This window comes from Mustela lutreola, chromosome 3, assembly GCF_030435805.1.
Source record: "Mustela lutreola isolate mMusLut2 chromosome 3, mMusLut2.pri, whole genome shotgun sequence".
Lineage (NCBI taxonomy): Eukaryota > Metazoa > Chordata > Mammalia > Carnivora > Mustelidae > Mustela > Mustela lutreola.
The window spans coordinates 4,887,099-4,903,890 of record NC_081292.1 but is presented as its reverse complement, the minus strand read 5'-3'; the positions used below and the strand labels follow the sequence as shown (position 1 = coordinate 4,903,890).

General features: G+C 50.9%; 1 protein-coding gene across 1 annotated transcript in view; it reads right to left on the bottom strand.

The window, feature by feature from the left end:
• Positions 1 to 445: 445 nt before the first annotated feature.
• FAM135B (family with sequence similarity 135 member B) overlaps positions 446 to 16,792 on the bottom strand; it is a 279,227-nt gene continuing 262,880 nt past the window's right edge. The window contains exons 15-20 of the mRNA XM_059165554.1: positions 16,454 to 16,545; positions 14,667 to 14,764; positions 13,274 to 13,425; positions 10,929 to 11,039; positions 9,491 to 9,604; positions 446 to 9,114 (exon numbers count right to left, since the gene is read on the bottom strand). Coding sequence (XP_059021537.1) covers positions 8,909 to 9,114; positions 9,491 to 9,604; positions 10,929 to 11,039; positions 13,274 to 13,425; positions 14,667 to 14,764; positions 16,454 to 16,545 — 773 coding nt within the window. The 3' untranslated portion in view covers positions 446 to 8,908. The remainder of the gene's footprint in view (positions 9,115 to 9,490; positions 9,605 to 10,928; positions 11,040 to 13,273; positions 13,426 to 14,666; positions 14,765 to 16,453; positions 16,546 to 16,792) is intronic.

The window sequence follows — 16,792 nt, the reverse complement described above, 5'->3', positions numbered from 1 at the left end:
CACAGGAAACAATGGACCCTCCCTCTGACAGCGTCCTCTAGATGGCTCAACCAAGCTCTGTGCAGAGACTTGAGAATACGTCACCCCAGAGACATCGTGAATGAGCAGCTCTGATTGTTAGAAAGTCCAGGTGATTGGGGAGCCTTGAATATAGGGATGAAGACCCCAGGGGCCCATTCCCTGAATGACCCCTCCCACTCCCAGACCCTACTGGGTCCCCGCCCATTCCCAGACCTCATCCTCCCAGGGGTCCACTTGGAGTTCCCTCCCTGCTCTGTTCGGCCACCCCGGGATATCCGAAGTCTTCCCTACAGGGCGGATCCCAGCAATAACCTCCATGGCCCTGATGTCCTCTCGTCACACGGAGAAAGAATCCCTTCAGCCCTAAGTACAATCCCCAGTGAGTGGCCACTGAGCATCCCATAAACACAAGTTCCTGGCGAAAGAAAGTCAAAGGAGTTTATTACTGTTGCTGTTGATCATTTATGCACATCACAAGCTACACAAAATGCCAACCAAAGAGCAGATGTAGAAAAATAGTAGAATCGTATCGGCACTATCGACTGGTTATTCCTATCATTGTTCTGCAGACAGTGCGCAAGCTGTGCCGGAGGTGGTGATCTTCGTACACAGATGTTGTCACCAGAAGAGAGATACATTGGGAATTCACAGTGGCATCAAGCTGTACATTCAAGTTCTTTTTCTGAGAAAGGGACCATGCGAAAGACCCTGCCTCTCTCCATCGTCTACAATGTAGGAGGTCATGTTTGAAAATCAAAGAAGACGGGGATAAAATAAAATAAATTCTGGAACCCCGTGCTGTCTGATAATGGACTCAAGCCACAGGCTGGCTCTCGGGGTCAGATCTGAGTGTGCAATGCTGGCAGGCACCTACCGCCGTGCCTTTTATTTATTTGATCCTCTACGTGGGTCTGTCAATTTGAAAAGAAGTAAGTGAGACTAGTCATGGGGCAGCCAATGACTGTGGAGGACACACATCTCTCAGGTGTGTGGTGTTTTTTTTTTTTTTTTTTTTTTTTTTTTTTTTTTTTTTTTTTGAGACTGCTCTGTAATTGGCCACATTCAGCTCCTCCTTTTGGAACTTTCCTAACTTGACTCTGATCTGGAAAGCGTAGCCCCAAAAATGATTTGAGATCCTGCCTGAGAGGTATGGCTGACATCACTGTGGGCTCTCCCCTGGGCTGGTTTTGCTTCCAGACCCTGAAGGGATGTCCACACCCGATGCCAGGGTGATTGGTTTCAGTGGTACTGGGATGATGATATTCTCAGTGTTTCCCACCTATTCTCTTGATTCATTATTTTATGTATGTGAATATCCTTCTACTTGTGTGTGTATCCAAGCCCCCAACTAGATTATAAATCCTTGAAGGCAGGGTCTTGTGTGATAAATTTCTATGGCCACTCATGCTTCGCATAGAACCAGGCAGAGACTAAAAACACCTTTGAAAAAGGAATGCATTCAAGAGTAAGTTACAGAAATTGGGGAAGGAAGCTAAAATCACAGACTTTCATATTAAGATACATACAGACAAGACAGTAGGTAGAAAAAGTGAGGTGCTCTCTTTTGAAGAAAAATAATAACAATAAAAAACAAGCAAAGACATACACATATGCATAGGTTATTGGATGTACCTGGATGGTTATTTAACTTTCTCAAATGATAAGCATGAAGCAGGGTATTTTTCCCATATGCAATAAGTTTAACCTTGGGCTAAAAGACATTTCAAGATATCTTTTCAGTTCCATGCAATAAAAAGATTCTGAATGACATTTACAGAATTCAAACTTCCATACGTCTTAAAGGAGATATAATATTGTTCTTGGCTGGGTGTCAAGTCCCTGCCTTTTCTTAACTCTCAACGACTATACCTTAAGCAAGGAAACAGCTTTACTCCATACATCATCCAAATATACACTAAACCGAGCCTGAAAAACTCCAGTTCCGTGGCTCCTGGAATCACAGTGGAACATTCGGAATGCTGGAAGCTTAAGCCTGAAGCTTCGTACAAGGTGATCCCCCCGTAAGTCCTCATGTACGAATCCCTTCGAAGGTGTAGACCATTTCTCAGTTTATTACAAAGAAAATTCCCTATACTCAAGTTTTTGCCATAAAGTACTCCTAGGTTACCACCCCCTAAGTTTTCAAGCACCTGCTCTACACAGGCACTGTTCCAGACACTGTCTTTTTCCCTTTTTCATCTCTACATCCCCCAACTACCTCTCAAAGTACATTCAAGTCAATTTCACAGTTGAGGAAACTTGTCACTATCCCCATTGGTTTCAGAACACGCCCTGGAGATGTCATGGTTCTTCCCACTTAAACACCTACCAGTATGATCTCTGATCTCAGGAAACTACTTCCCTCTGGCAGACTCAGAAGGTTAGAGGGGAAACATGGACCAAGGTCAAACCCTTCCTGCATCACAATCAGCTACCCTGGAGAAGAACATGTGAGCTTTCAAAAAGGAACTGACCGTCCCAGAAAATACTCACTGTTCCCCAACTCTGTCCCAGGCATTGGGGAGAGCAGCAGGGCACACGGATCACGTACACATGGTTTCTGCTCTCCAGAAACTACACACGAGCATGTGGGAGACCTAGAGGACACTTACAACTTTCTTACAGTGAGAAAGGCCTGGTTCCTGGAACCCTACGAAGACTTGTCTCTGGTGGCAGGACAGGGAGCCAGACTCATCCTGAGCCACAATGTATGGTCCACAAAACATTTAGTACGTGCTCGAAGCCCACGGCACAAGGGACTGATTCCTGGATGGATGTTCCAATGTGGGAGCAGCGGAAAGAGGCAGGAGGTGTACGAGGACACCCTCTAGAGCAGTGTGCAAGGGGAGGCATCGTGGTTGGTGGAAATGGTGTCGGGCTAGCAGGACTCAGAGAGCATTGAGACACAGTGACTGGGGCTTGTAGACGGCCAGCCAGCGGCCAGACCGTGCTTCCTGACCATGTTTCTAAAACCACCTTTGTCATGGAATTAGGTCATCTGCCATCTGGTTGCTGATTACGAAGGTGTCGCTCCTTAGCAATGTGTTATACCAGAAAGCTCACGAGATTGTGGTTGGATGATGAAGACAGGCTGGCATGGATTTGAACAAGACGTGTGACTTTCATGACTTACGAGCTTCTCTAGGTTGGAGGAATCATAGCCCAACAGAGAAAATGGAGGCTTGGGGTCAAACCTTGACTCCTCCTTTGTGGACCTGTGTGACCTTCATCAAGTTACTTGCCTTGTACCCCCATCGTTTGTACGCTGTGTGGCTTTTTTTTTTTTTTTTTAAGATGTATTTATCTATTTGAAGGTGGGGGGGAAAGAGAGCAGGTCTCTGTGAGTGGGGGGAGGGGCAGAGGGAGAGAGAGAATCGCAACCAGACTCTGTGAGCCAGCAGCCTGATGCGGGACTCGATCTCACCACCCTGAGATCTCGACCTGAGCCACCGTTGAGAGTCTGACTCCTAACCTACTGAGCCACCCAGGCGCCCCTGTTGTGCAGCTTCTAAAGATGAAATGAAAATCTTTCACGCCCAAGACCTCGCCAAACAAAGCCGAGAACTGCGTGCTGTTTCTATACCATTGCTCCTCCTCTGGTTAAAAAAGAAGCAAATGAGAGCTGAGGTTTGTCTCCACAAGCTCTGAATCCATGATGAACCATGAAGGCTTGAGTCTGAGGACCGTTTCAAAGCCAAATAATCATAACCACTTCCATGAAATGGAAACACAAACACATTCTGTACTTTGCAAAGAGCGGGGAGCAACCTGGTTTGGAGATAAACAAAGCAGAACCCAGCAGCATCCACACATTCCCATTTGGTCCAGAACTCCAGTTCTACATACTGGGGACGTTCCTCCATGGGGCAGAAGGTCCTGAGGCCCCAGCCTCTAAAATTAAAATTGGGGTACAGAGCGGAGCCCCCGGAAAGGACAGTGTATTTCTAACATTCCACATGAAAAGACGTGGCAGGGATCAGCTTTCCTTGAGAAGGTCTCCGATGGTTTTCTACTGAGACAGCTGTAGCGTCATGGGTAATGCTGAGGTACCATGGACAAAGCCAGAAAAGGTAAAGAAAAAGTAACAGAACTAAAATATATATAAATAAGTAAAGTACAAGGAATGGAGGAAGGGACACAGAAAGACCTGTCAGGTCCCTGCAGCGCATTCCTGTTTTGGGACACAAGATCGGAACCTCTAGCAGAGGCTGGGAGAACAAAGCTCAAAGCGCCCATCGTCAGACAGAGTCTGGATTAAACAGGTGTTGTTCCTCTGACGAAGCTGAGGTCCCATGGAGTTCGTTTCACAACTAACAGTTAAAAATAACACATTAAATGGTATTATCCTTCCAGATCCTTTCAGTGTTTAGGATTATGTGATTTATGTTACGAACTCTTTAGCCCAGGACCAAGCACAAAATAGGTGCTCAATAAAGCGTGGGAAGAATAACCAAATGAAATAAATAAATAAATAAAAATAAAAGGAAACAAAGACATGAGAGTGGTTCAGATCTTGGCATATGGTGCTTGGCTCTATCCATTAAAGACTGACACACGTCCTCCCTAAGGGTGCTGGGACGGATACCTTGTCAGAACAATGCGAGCAAGCACAAATCTTCCTCTATGTGTTATTGCCATGCTTTTTACACAACCTGTACAGCTGTGCACAGCCTCCTTGGTTATTGCTGATGCTCAGAAGGATATTCTATGAAACCCAAACATGTCACAAGGCAAAAGAGAACTGATGATTGCGTTGAGGGGCTTGCAAATACCTAAGAGCAGACTTTCAACTCAATAGACATGTCTTGGAGAGGAGCTACCATCTCACACAAATGAGGGCTCACTGACTACTCTGTCCTGTCCTAGCACTTTTACATGCTTTTATTCATCACAGGACAACCTGGGTCACAGGCTACCATGTCTATTTTGTTTTGTTCCTTCCCATTTGCACACTGTGCTGGAACCCCTAAACCCCAAGCTCTCCTCTGTGGTTCCTTCCGAACCTGACCTTTGCCATCTCACCATGCCTGTGACTTTCGTGCTCCCTTCTGCTCTCATGCATTCTCCATCAGGGTGGGTTTCTGTGTTTCTGTCTGCCTGCTGGCTCTGGCTCTGGGACTGAGCCCCGGCTCATGGCCGGCTGTGTGAGAATATCCGTGTCTGCATGGGGGACTGTAGCTCTGAGCATGATACTTCAACGTGTGAGGGTTGCAGACCACCCAGCTCTCAGCGGAGGACCAGTTTCTCGCCCACATACACACAATCAAGAGAAGGTAGTGCGGTCACCCCAAGGCACCCCTGTAGACATCTCACCCAATGGCTTCCATGCACAGAAAGAAAAATAAATCGTAACAATCAAGCTAACTGCAATGATTTTAACCAAAGGGTCCTTCCCTCTTTATGGCTGTGTATATGATGCTGTTTGCTCCGGCTTTTCTCTGTGAGAAGCCAGAAGAACACGTGTATGGTGTCATTGGAAGTGAGTGAGGGTGGGCACGTGTGGCCCTGGGCTTCCCACCAGATGGAGGGTCGGGTCTGTCCTACAAGCTACCCTGGGAGAAGGGTGTGGTCGCAGGGGGTTGCCAGACCACTGCTTCTGAAAGGACACTCCCCTACTGGTGTGAAGGATGGGACTCCCCTCCTGAAAGAGAAGAGAGTCCCGCATGACAGCTGACCCCTCACACCTCTTCCCTGTCGCACTGGACCCCAGCACGGTCTCCATCCGTCTGTCCAGTGTGCCGGAGGTCTGGCTCTCCCTCCTCAAGCCTCTTATAGTCATTCTGTTCCCTGTCTGGGGTTCCCAGTCACCCACCTTCACCAGGTCAACCCTGACTTGGCCCTGGGCATAGACATCCTGTCTTGCAGAGGCCTCTCCCGACCCCACGCATCTGCAGAGCAGGCTGGGTGTCCCTCCCCTGAGCACACTCTGATCCCTACCACTGGGTGGTGCCAACCTCCTTCACCCTCCGGTTTGACCAGACTGCGAGCTGCTCAGTCTGACCTGTACATCCCTGGCACAGCAGGCCCTCCATACAGATTGGCTGAGTGAATGAATGAATGAATGAATGAACTTCCTCACCAAAACCCTCCTTCAGCACAAGGCTGCCTCTCCTTTGGGCTCCTGGAGGGCAGGCGTGTGCCTTGGATCCCTGAGCTCCCGCCCAGCATGACGGGAAGTTGCTTGGCAAACACCGGCGGACCACGGGCACCAGCAGGAGCCTCCCCTCTCTCCAGCCGCCGCCTGGGCTCAGAGCGCTCCAGCGCCTTAACCTGCCATCGAGGTATGAGTTTGACCGCCCAGGGGACATTTGGTTCCCAGCTACTTCTTGGCTGTATTCGGCTTGTGAACAACAGATTCCAGTGTATCTTAGGAGGACCACTTTACTCTAACTACTTCTGAGAAACTGAACATCCATAAAGACAAAAAACAAAAATGATGCTAAGAATGAAAACATACTAGACCATTATCTTGGCAGGCATTTTGTTTATAATTTTTATAATAAATAATATAATGTCCCTGTTTTACATTATATATATTTATGTATGTATGTATATATATATATATATTAGATATCTATATACTTCATTAGAAAGAGACATAAAAAAGCCTTTTCAAATGAGGCATGACACGCAACACTGGACACTCTTATTTACAGTATAGATACGTACTTTCTACACAAGAGAATAGATGCTCGGAGGCCAGAGAGGGTTTACAAAGACAGCAGATCACCCCTGTAAAAAAAGGGGTGCACCATGCAGCCGGACGTTTATTGCCATGAGTTCTCGCTATGTCCAGACAGCATATTGAAGTTAAAAATGGCATCTGGGTAGTGGGAAAGACGATGGTCATTGGATTCACCCTGGCTCTGGAACCACGTTACACGGTCTTGCGAGTGACCAGGGAATGACACACTTTGCTGATGGGTATCGGAAACACAAAATGAAATGCTCTCATTGGAGGGGCAGGGCTCCTCACGGGCCCTAAAGGAAAACCCTCTACAAACATATGGTCCAGCATGGAGCCTGACCACGCGTCTAGACCAGGAAACACAGCTACGTGGGCTTCTAGTGCAGGAACTGATTCCGCTTCTGTTATCCTGTGGTTATCCCAGTCTCTGTCCGGTGGGAACTTAGAAAAATACACACAGAACTTACTGATCCCATATGGGTGAAGCCTAGGACGTAACGAGAGTTCACAGGAGACCCCCAGGGGAACCCTTGCTCCACTGTCTGCGAGTCTGCCTTCGTGGCTCATTCAAATCTACCCCCACCTTCTTTCATGAGAAACCCACAGGTCTCTGTCCTACGAAGCTGCCTTCCGGGACTGGTTTCTTGTGGTCTGCGTGTGTTTGGCAAAGTCATGCTGTCAACATGGGAGAACTACAATTCTCAGATAAGCCAAGATTTACTGGGTTTTAGGACCATAGCACTAGTGACTGAAGGTCACGGTCCAGGCGCCGGGACCAGGAATCTGGTCTCAGAGGACTTTCTGAAACACATGAGAAGGTGGTTTTGCAGAAACAGGAGCTTCTGCTTCTGGAAGATGGGTCTTCTGTGTTAGCCATCCCTCCTGTCCTGGTCCGCGCCTTCCTTCGTGTGACCAGGTGATTCTCCAGGCTTCCTTTAGGCCAAGAGTGGACTCAGTCTTTGGGACCCCATCAAATATCCTGGCCATTTTCAAAACGTCCCTTAAGTGACTTACCAGTAACAGTTTAAGCTGCGTCCTCAATCGGGCTGACGTCCTCCTCTCTAACCGCATTGTTGTCCTGCTATTTATTGTTGTTATTCTTTTCTTAATCAATGGTGACCTCTCCTAGCCCTTTATTTTCCTAAGGCAAGAAGACATTTCTAGTAAAAGATATCCAGCACCTTCTTCGAGCTCCCCTGAGGTTTCATCCAGCACTCCTCCATTTAGATGTCTGTCCTTCCACAAAGAGGAGAAGCCGCTGGCCATGTTAATGGTTGCGTTTGTATCTGTATTTTTTTTTTTTTTTGTAATTGCATCAAATGCTAATATAGCATTTCTTTGGAAGAATATCAGCAGGAGCTTCACGCCTGTCTGTCCATCTGTCTCAGTGCCTCCCTCTGTTACCCTTAATCTGAGTCTGTTTTCCCCAATTACAGAGAGAGATGGAAGCATTCACAAAAATAATCTGTGGGCCAGGGCTCTGCAGAGACAGTCTGGAGGGGCAGGTGAGGCAGCGGAGCTCACCGCCTTCCCTCTAGCTGCTTTTCTTCATCACAGACCTGCATTTTCCAAGAACATCGCCTTTCTGCCCCTGTACCTTACGTCACCCCTCCCACTGCTATACATGAACTAGGACTCAAGTCCATAAAGCATTCCTTTGCCCCTGGTGGTGGAACATGGGAGAATGACCGTGTGGACATCACGCTGTCTTGAACAAGTGGCACGTTGGAATCGATTACGGGTTGTATCTACAGGAATATACGCCCCACTTCCGCACGGAGGTTCACCTGAGTTCTGAAATGCTTGTATGCACAGGATTGAATCAGAATGATAAAGCTATGAGCTAGGAACATACCGGGCACATCTAGGGAGACTGGAGCGGACTCGGTGAGCCAGCGGAGGGAGAAAAAGGTGGGCTCACCAACTCCGAGGATTCTGTTTCTTTATTTCGTCATATTTCTCCTAGAAAGCATCTTGAAAGACCCTCCAGGAAGCCGGACAGCTTCGGACAACCTCTTGTCAGGTGACACTACCGTGGACGGGTTCAGCTTTCCCAAATCTCCAAGATGGAAGCACCTGGAACGGCCGGTCCCCACCCCACCCTCCTGGCCTCGGGACCCTGCAGTGGCCAAGGGCTGCGAGGGACGTCTCAGCTAGAGCGTTCAGGGGTCACAAAGCCTCCGCGGGCGGCCCCAGCCACTACTTGAAGTAGCTGAGCCCCGCCACCAGGAAGAACTTCTCCAGGAAGAGCTCGGAGTCCAGCACGGCGATGTGGGCGGCCCGGCCGATCAGAGCGTTGGCAGTGTTGGGCAGAGCGTGGAACACGTTGTGCCGGACTAGGGTGCAGTCCTTGGCGTCCACCAGGGGACGCAGAAGGTTGTCGATCATCTCCGCGTACACCGGCCCTGGGGGAGGGAGGAGCAGGTGACCTGGGGCAGAAGGGGGCCGCGGGACCCCAAGGAAACCAGGAGAGCCCGGGGTGTGCGGCACGGACAGTCCCGTGTGCCCTTGTAGGCACTGGCCAGCTCACAGAGTGTGTTTTTATAAATCAGAAACTCGGGAAAAACAATAATAATAATTATTATTATTGTTATATTATATTATAATTATTATATAATATATTATATAACATAATATTAATACTTAATATAATTAATATATATAATTAATATAACACAATAATTATTATATTAATAATTATAATATATAATAATTATATTAATAATATATTATATTATATATAATATTATAATAATAAATATTATTATTATTATGTCTTACCTGTGTGTCTGTCTTTGAGGGCAGTTTTACACATTTCAATCCTGGCTGAATGAAACGGCACGTAGCGATCTTGGGGAGAAGCCACCAGCACAACGTTTTTGAAATACTGCAGACCTGCAAGGAGCCAAGAGCGTGCCTGTTGCCGGGTCCCCCCAAGACCCCCCACGCTGTGCACACACGAAGCACAGAGAGGGGGAAGGCGGGAACACCCCCCGGCTGAGACACTATGGGCCCAGCCCTGCAGCGTCTGGTCTCAGAGAGCAGGGGCTGCTGTGTTCTCCTTGGCCATGGAAGCTGAAGAGACATGGGCAAGCGCTTCTCTACAGGGGTAGGGGAGCAGCACCCAGGGGACAAAGGGGGCTTTCTGGGGGAGCAGCTCTAAGAAGCCCATAAGGAATGAAAAGAGGACTCTGCTCCTCCTTCTCCACAATGGGGACAGCTCCTGACTGCAGGACACCTCCTGTCCCCGCTGGACGACAGCGGCCTGCAGCTGAAGACAGAGGGGCTGTACAGCACGGCGTGTTCCTGCGTCCTCAGACCCAGCCCAGGCCTGCAGACAGAACCTGCAGAGTGCTCCCCAGGCCCTCTCCCTGCAGGGCCCTCAGCCTGTGCCCCTGCACCGCGGTGGGACCTCCAGCCTCCCAAGACCACCTGCGGGGGTCCAGCCTGCCTCTGAGACAGGGCCATGAAGACCAGCCCCTCGCCCTATTCTGCGGGGTCACCCCAGCTCCCAAGATCTCTGTGGTGACCACACTGCTCTCCAGCTTCCACTTCTCCTTGTGGGGGGATCCTGAAAGCTCAACTTTGCCCAGAGACACACTGGGTAAGGACTTGCCCGAGGTCTCACATTCAGAGAGGGGCTGAAATGTCAGGGGGTGGTGTTCACCAGGTGATGGAGGGGGTGACGTGGGACAGAGGCTTGACACTCAGACCACCGCTGTGCTCTGCTCGTCCCCACGACACAGGCAGGGTCTCCAACACCTGTGTGCACTTCCCATCACAGTGGGGTGAAGGTGTGACTTCATCCCTGCCCAGGAAGGACCCCTGCCTCCCCCCATACTGTTAACTTAAGTGGCCAGGGCTCAGCTGCTCTTTATGTGGGTGGGTCTGTATCTGGGGAGGAGCCGTGAGTAGGCACATAGACCTGGGAAGTGTGATGAGGGCATCGAAATCTTATCGGAAAGCAGAGGCCACAGTGCGTGTGTGGAGATGACCTCGATGCCCACCTTGGGGCATCTGAGACGCCCTTCTTGGGAGCGGCTGAGTTCGTGAGTAGGTGGAGGCCTCCTTTGTTTGCTAAAGATTCTGTGCACGCAGTACCTCCTGACTCTACCCTTCCCTGTGTGCATCGGAGCAAGAGGGGAGTGTTTGGGTCTCCGGGCTGGACCTCCAGCTTACACTGTGACCGCAGCAGCATGCCCTGGAGGAAGGCACGCACCTGTTTTCTGGCTTAGTTGGTAGAGGAAACATTTGCGCAGATCAGCGTTATCCCTGAAGGTCAGCTGCAGAAGGGACCCGGATTTCTTTAATTTCTGCATGAGCCACAGGCCTAGAAGGACCAAAATGAAACAGAACAAAAATCAATAATGAAACCTAAAGAGAGTAAAAATGACTGGGGAGATTGCATGGAGCAGTGGGTGTGGTGCAAAAATATTGAATACTGTTATGCTGAAAATCAATCAATCAATCAATCAATAAAATAACTGGGGGGAGATCAACGTGGAACTGTGATTTTTAGCCAATTTTAAAATAAGAGAGTAGTAGGGGCTTGGACAAACTTTGGGGAAGTCCGAGGAAAACTCTAACGTATTTGTGGCAGGGATATAAAATCATCCTGCTAAATGATAAGCGACGGGGGTCCGGAGGATGACACTTCGTGCCCTTCGACCCCTTTGACCCCCTCCCACACATCTGAAGAAGCCGCCCAAACAGCCGTACGATGAGTGCCCCTTGCAGGTGCTCGTAGCCCACAGAACCCGAAGCACCTTCCACTTCACAGTCCGTCCCTGACCCTGGTGAAGCCAGCACCGATGCTGCCGGGCGTTGCACTCCCACGACAAAATGAGTGTGACAAAAGTGCAAGGAAGTGAATATGATGCGGTTCTTTTCGTCGTGTTGCGTGTGTTTACACGCAGACATGATTATAAATACGAAAAGGTTAGATGCGGTTTCAGTCACGCGTCTGTCCGACGGTGGCTTCCCTGGTTCGTGAGGCAGAGAGAAGGCACAGGGACGCCCTTCCACGCGCTGCGGTTAACGCCTCAGTTAACGTCCTTCAAATAACATCAAGGCCGGCGAACAGACCTGACCCGCTCCGTGGGGAAGGCAAGCAGCCCAGTGTCCCTCAGTGTCCCCCAGCAGTGCAGGAGGCTGGGAGACGGGCGGGGAGTGGGAGCGTACTGGGGTGGCCCAGAGGCCACCTAATGGATTGTGGGTAATCGGGGACCGTGGAAGGAGTATGTTAGGAGTATGATTTAAGAGACTAGTTGTGATTACACAAGACCCGACACCCTCCTTGGGCTGCTATCTGCCAGCCATGGGGCTCCCACAGACACTAGCACGTCACGGGAGACCCTCCATCATCAGGCTTTGGCTGAGAGTTTCACGGTCACCTCCTGTCCCTCTAGCTCAGCCTGTATTCCTGCCACGAAGAGCCACCTGTCGCCTGCTTCCATGTTATCATACACACTATTTTCTGCTGCACAAAAAGCTTGTCCCACCGTTCATTGCCTTGGAGATTCTGCTCATTGTCCAAGATGCATTGAGCCTTGCTCCTTTACTCTCCACGGTGTCCCTAACCTGCTAGAGGAAACTTGGAGAGCCTCAAGGCTGCGGGCCGTGTCGTTCCATTCCGGCAAGAAGTGTAGATTCTGGCTATGGTTGGCCTCTCGTATGTTTTAGTCAACTTCCTTCCTTCTCCTGCTTCATCCTCAACAATCCTGACACACACACACACACACACACACACCCAATATCCATATTTTAGACATGCATATGCACACGTATACATAGAGATCAGAAATGTATCCATACATATACACAAGCAGACATACAGACACACATTAGCTCTATTTTAAAAATAAAGAAACTAAGGGACTCATTTGTGGCTCAGTTGCTAAGCACCTGCCTTTGGCTCAGGTCATGAACCCGGGTCCTGGGATCAAGCCCTGCATCGGGCTCCCTGCGCGGTGGAAAGACTACTTCTCTTTCTCGCAGTCCCCCTTCTTGTGTTCCCTCTCTCCTGTGTCTCTCTCTGTCATATAAATAAATAAAATCCTTGGGGAAAGAAAAAAAACTTAAAAAAACTAAGGAAACTAAGTCACAGAAAGATGAAAATGTCTTGGCCAAAATCGTCCCCAAGTGTCTAGGTCAGAACTCAGCCACAGGCTTGCAGCGGCAGCGACGTGGTTCCGAGCCCTTTGCTACAGGCTGAGCGGAGGAGCCCCCCAGAAGCAGGAAGTGGAGGGCCTCCCCGGACACTGAATCTGCTGGCCCCTGGGGCCCGCACCTCCGGCCTCCAGGCTGTGGTCTGTAAGTCATGCAGTCCGTGGTGATTCGTTACAGCAGCCCGAGCAGACTGAGACACCCCTGCTCCCCGCTCCCCACTCCCATGCCCGCTCGATCCTGTCCAGCCAGGAGCCCAGGGCATCACCTTTCTGTTTGCAGACAAGATCTTGGAGCCACCAGATTCCGTCCCGAAGAGCCTCCCCTGGGCTTTCATCTTCCCCCTGCCCCGAGTGGACGGTGAGGAGGGACGGGCTCGGCGGAGTCTCACCTGCTCACCTGTACTAACCAGCGTGCTGTTGTTGTACAGGGTCCCCAGGTGAGGCCCAGACAGCGACAGGAACGTGTGGAGTTTGTTGAGGTAATACCGGAAGCGCGGCCGCGTGAGGACCGACCGGATGATGATGTTGCCCAGGGAGTGGCCGATGAAGCTGTGGGACAGACCCGCACATGAGTGTGGCCGCGGTGGGCCAGCTGCTGTGCTGGGGTGTGAGGGAGCCCGCCATCCCCCTCCCCGACTCGGGGGCTCTGGCCAAGAGAATGGGCGCTGCCAGCCCACCCTCCCTGGGCTTCCAGCCTCTGGCCACAGTGAGCTTGGGACGGGGACCTCGGGCACGACGTCTCTGCTGCCCAGTGTGGTCCGAAGAGAAGTGCGGGCGTGTGGCCGGGCTCCATTAGGAAATGAGTCCTGTCCATGCTCTGTGTCTTGTCTCCGGCCACCAGGGGGTCCTGGCCTTCACAGGATGAAACCCCACTTCCCTGGCCTAGCTGATAAGGCTGCTGGGGACCTGACTTCTGACTCGCTCTGCGATTTGATGCATCACACGTCATCATTCCAAGTGTACGGAGTCGCCCGCTGCCGGCCCATGCCCTGGTTCGCCCCTCCTGCACCCCAGCTCCAGTCACACTGCGACTCACACATCTGAGGACCCAACATGGCATCATTTTCAAACTGAATACCTGTTTACAGAAACCCTATCCCATGAGAGGTCCATGGCTCTGCTCACAGTGAGCCCAGAACAGGGAAGAAAAGAAAGGAACGTTCGTCCATGAGATGGCTTTACCCGATTTCCGCCCCATCTCTACAAGCCTCTGTCTTCTCATTTGTGAAATAAAGAACGGATATTTTATCTCTGGGGCCTCAAAGGACTGATGCGCGTGGACCCACCACTGTGTCCACAGACTGTAAGTGCCCAGAGAAAACACAAGCTATGGCCCCTCGTCTTAACCAGGAAACATTTCAGCCAAGCTCATTTTGGAGTGGAAGGACGGAATGAGTGTGGACTGGAGGCCTCTCCTGGGGCAGGCAATGCAGTCCGCTATTCCACACCCGATGCCAGTGCTCGCCCTGCCTAGCAGGCAGGGAGATGGAGGCTCAGAGGTTTAGAAAGCCAGAGACAGGTGGCACGGTAGAGTCAGGCCTCAGACATGTGAGTGTTAGAACAGCCGTTCAAACCTAGAATTGTGTCGTAGTCCAGTTACCTTTCTGCTGAGCTGGGAAATGTCTCTGCCCCCCCCCTCCCTTCTGCTCTGAAAGTTGTCTACTTCAGTGAGTCACAAGTTAGCTTAGGAAGGAGGTAGACAGAGGCAGCACGCCCCACTTGTCTACGGCCAACACCCAGAAAGGCCTCCCCTGTTCCCCCAGCATTAACTACCTGTGGTTTCCTTTTACCTAATTCGGGATATGGAGAGGTTGTACAACTGGATGTGCTGAATGATTTCATCCAACAACCGATCTGTCATGGTATCAAAATCTGCAAACGTGTCCATCTGGAAGAAGAGAGAGGGGCCGGGTGTTGGGTGGGGTCACAGCAAGGCCAGGCTCTGCGGGAGGCCACCTTCTTCCATGGTGCCGCATTCTGGGAGCGCGCCTAAGCCTGACGTCGGGGTAACAGGTGGGGGTTCAGCACCGAGGACAGGAGTCCCTAGATCGGGGCTCTCAGGAAGAGACTCAGGATGCCAGGGGACCCTCAGTCAGGAGGCTGGCTGGAAACAGATGGGAGAAGCTGGCGGACAGCCGCAGGCACACGGCACCGACAGACACATCATCAGTCTCCAGGGGCTGCATCTGTCTGCTGCCCGCTGGCCTCATGGTACCAGGAGGAACCAGGCTCTAAGGGTGAGCCTGTGCCCCCAGGACTCACGCCCAAACCCACCTGCCCCTGGAACCCTGCTTTCTTCCCAGCATAGCCTTGAGACTGCGCTACCAGGCCACGTCTAGAGCAGGGTCCAAAGCCCTCCAAAGTGACTCCGTAGGAGCGGTCAGAGGTTACGCGCAGAAAAGGAAGAGGAGAAACGGCGCACGTGACTTTGAAAACCTGGAATGAGACACACACACTAGATTGGTGGCCAAACTTTTGGAAACTGATGGGAACCACAGGAAGAGAGACTTGAGGCCCACACAAAACACACTTTGTCATCATTGGAGTCGTCCTTCAGTGTCGCGGGCTACGTGGAACTGTGCTGAGCGCCAAGCCACAAAGTTGGACGAGGGGTTTCGTGAGTATTTGTCAGGCAAATGGCGAGGGAGCCTGTGGTGCGTTGTCACCTGCCACTCCATGGCCCTAGAGGCACCGCAGGAATGGAGCATTCTGGTCACTTTTCCAGTGTCTATGGAGTAAGAGAGTGCCATGCTCGCCAGCCAGCAGGCTAGCTTTCCTGCTCACAGGACCTGTGCCTGGGGCTGCTCTTCCCAGTGTGAGCCTGTCTCCTCCGAGTCCTTCAGCCCACTCCACACCAGCGTCAGGTTTAAACTGTTTACAACACGCTGCAGTGTTCGTGACGCCCCAGCCTCTCAGGCCCCGTGTCCTCAGCTAGATCCAGTGAATTGCGCATGAATCATTGAATCAACAATAGTAATTATAAGGCCTGAGTTGACCTTGATGTGCAATATTCTGGAAGACATAGTAGGCTTAAAAATGGTGCCAGGAACTGCCCAGCCAGGGTGATTTTAAAAGGATGTCATGGAAATCCACATGTCTATGAGGTTTACAACTTTTAGGCAGTAATGACATGTCATGGGACATAATCCTTCCTGAGTGACCAGCTCCCCCCCCTTCCTGGCCACCATCTCACTCCTTCTGTCTGGACCTAGTCCAGTAGTCCCTATGGAACCCCACTGGAATCCCTCTGCCACCAGAGCTGCATCACAGGGGCTAGGTTAGCCTGTGACCGTCCCCTTCACCCAGTAGAGACCCACAGACACCTCAATCATGTATGATCCCAGCTGTCATCTGCCCTAGCACCCTGGCCACCTGACCCACGTGTCCCCACTTTTTACTCGTTCTTTCCTCTCCCGAAGGAAATGATGATCTTCCCGGACCACCCAGTGCTCCTCGGCAGGGTGCCCTTCTACGGGAGTGTCCGCAGATCATCGGCGGGGATTTTAGGAGGCTCTTCTAGACATGACTCAGCGATCCTCTCAGTCCTGAAGTGTCTATTTGTTTGTTTTTGTCATACCTGGTTCTTTTCGGACATTAGGAAGTCCAGCTTTCCTCCAGGAAGCCCCAGTTCGATGAAAGTCTTTACCAGGCGGAGGTCGGCACTGTTCCCTAAAAACGACAGATCACCCCACCCCAGACCTGTAGTTACTCATATCAGAAAGGACACAAGGGATTTAAGCCCCCCTCTTCTCCCATCCACCCATTTTGAGCAGGGAAGCCCACCAGGGGACCTGGGGTGACCAGTTGCAGTGATGTAGGTTGGTGTGAATCCCTGGGAAAGGTGTGGAGCTGATGTAATCCCAGGAGGGAAAGGCTGGGAGATGATAGTGGGGAGGCTCAGAACACAGGAGCTTTC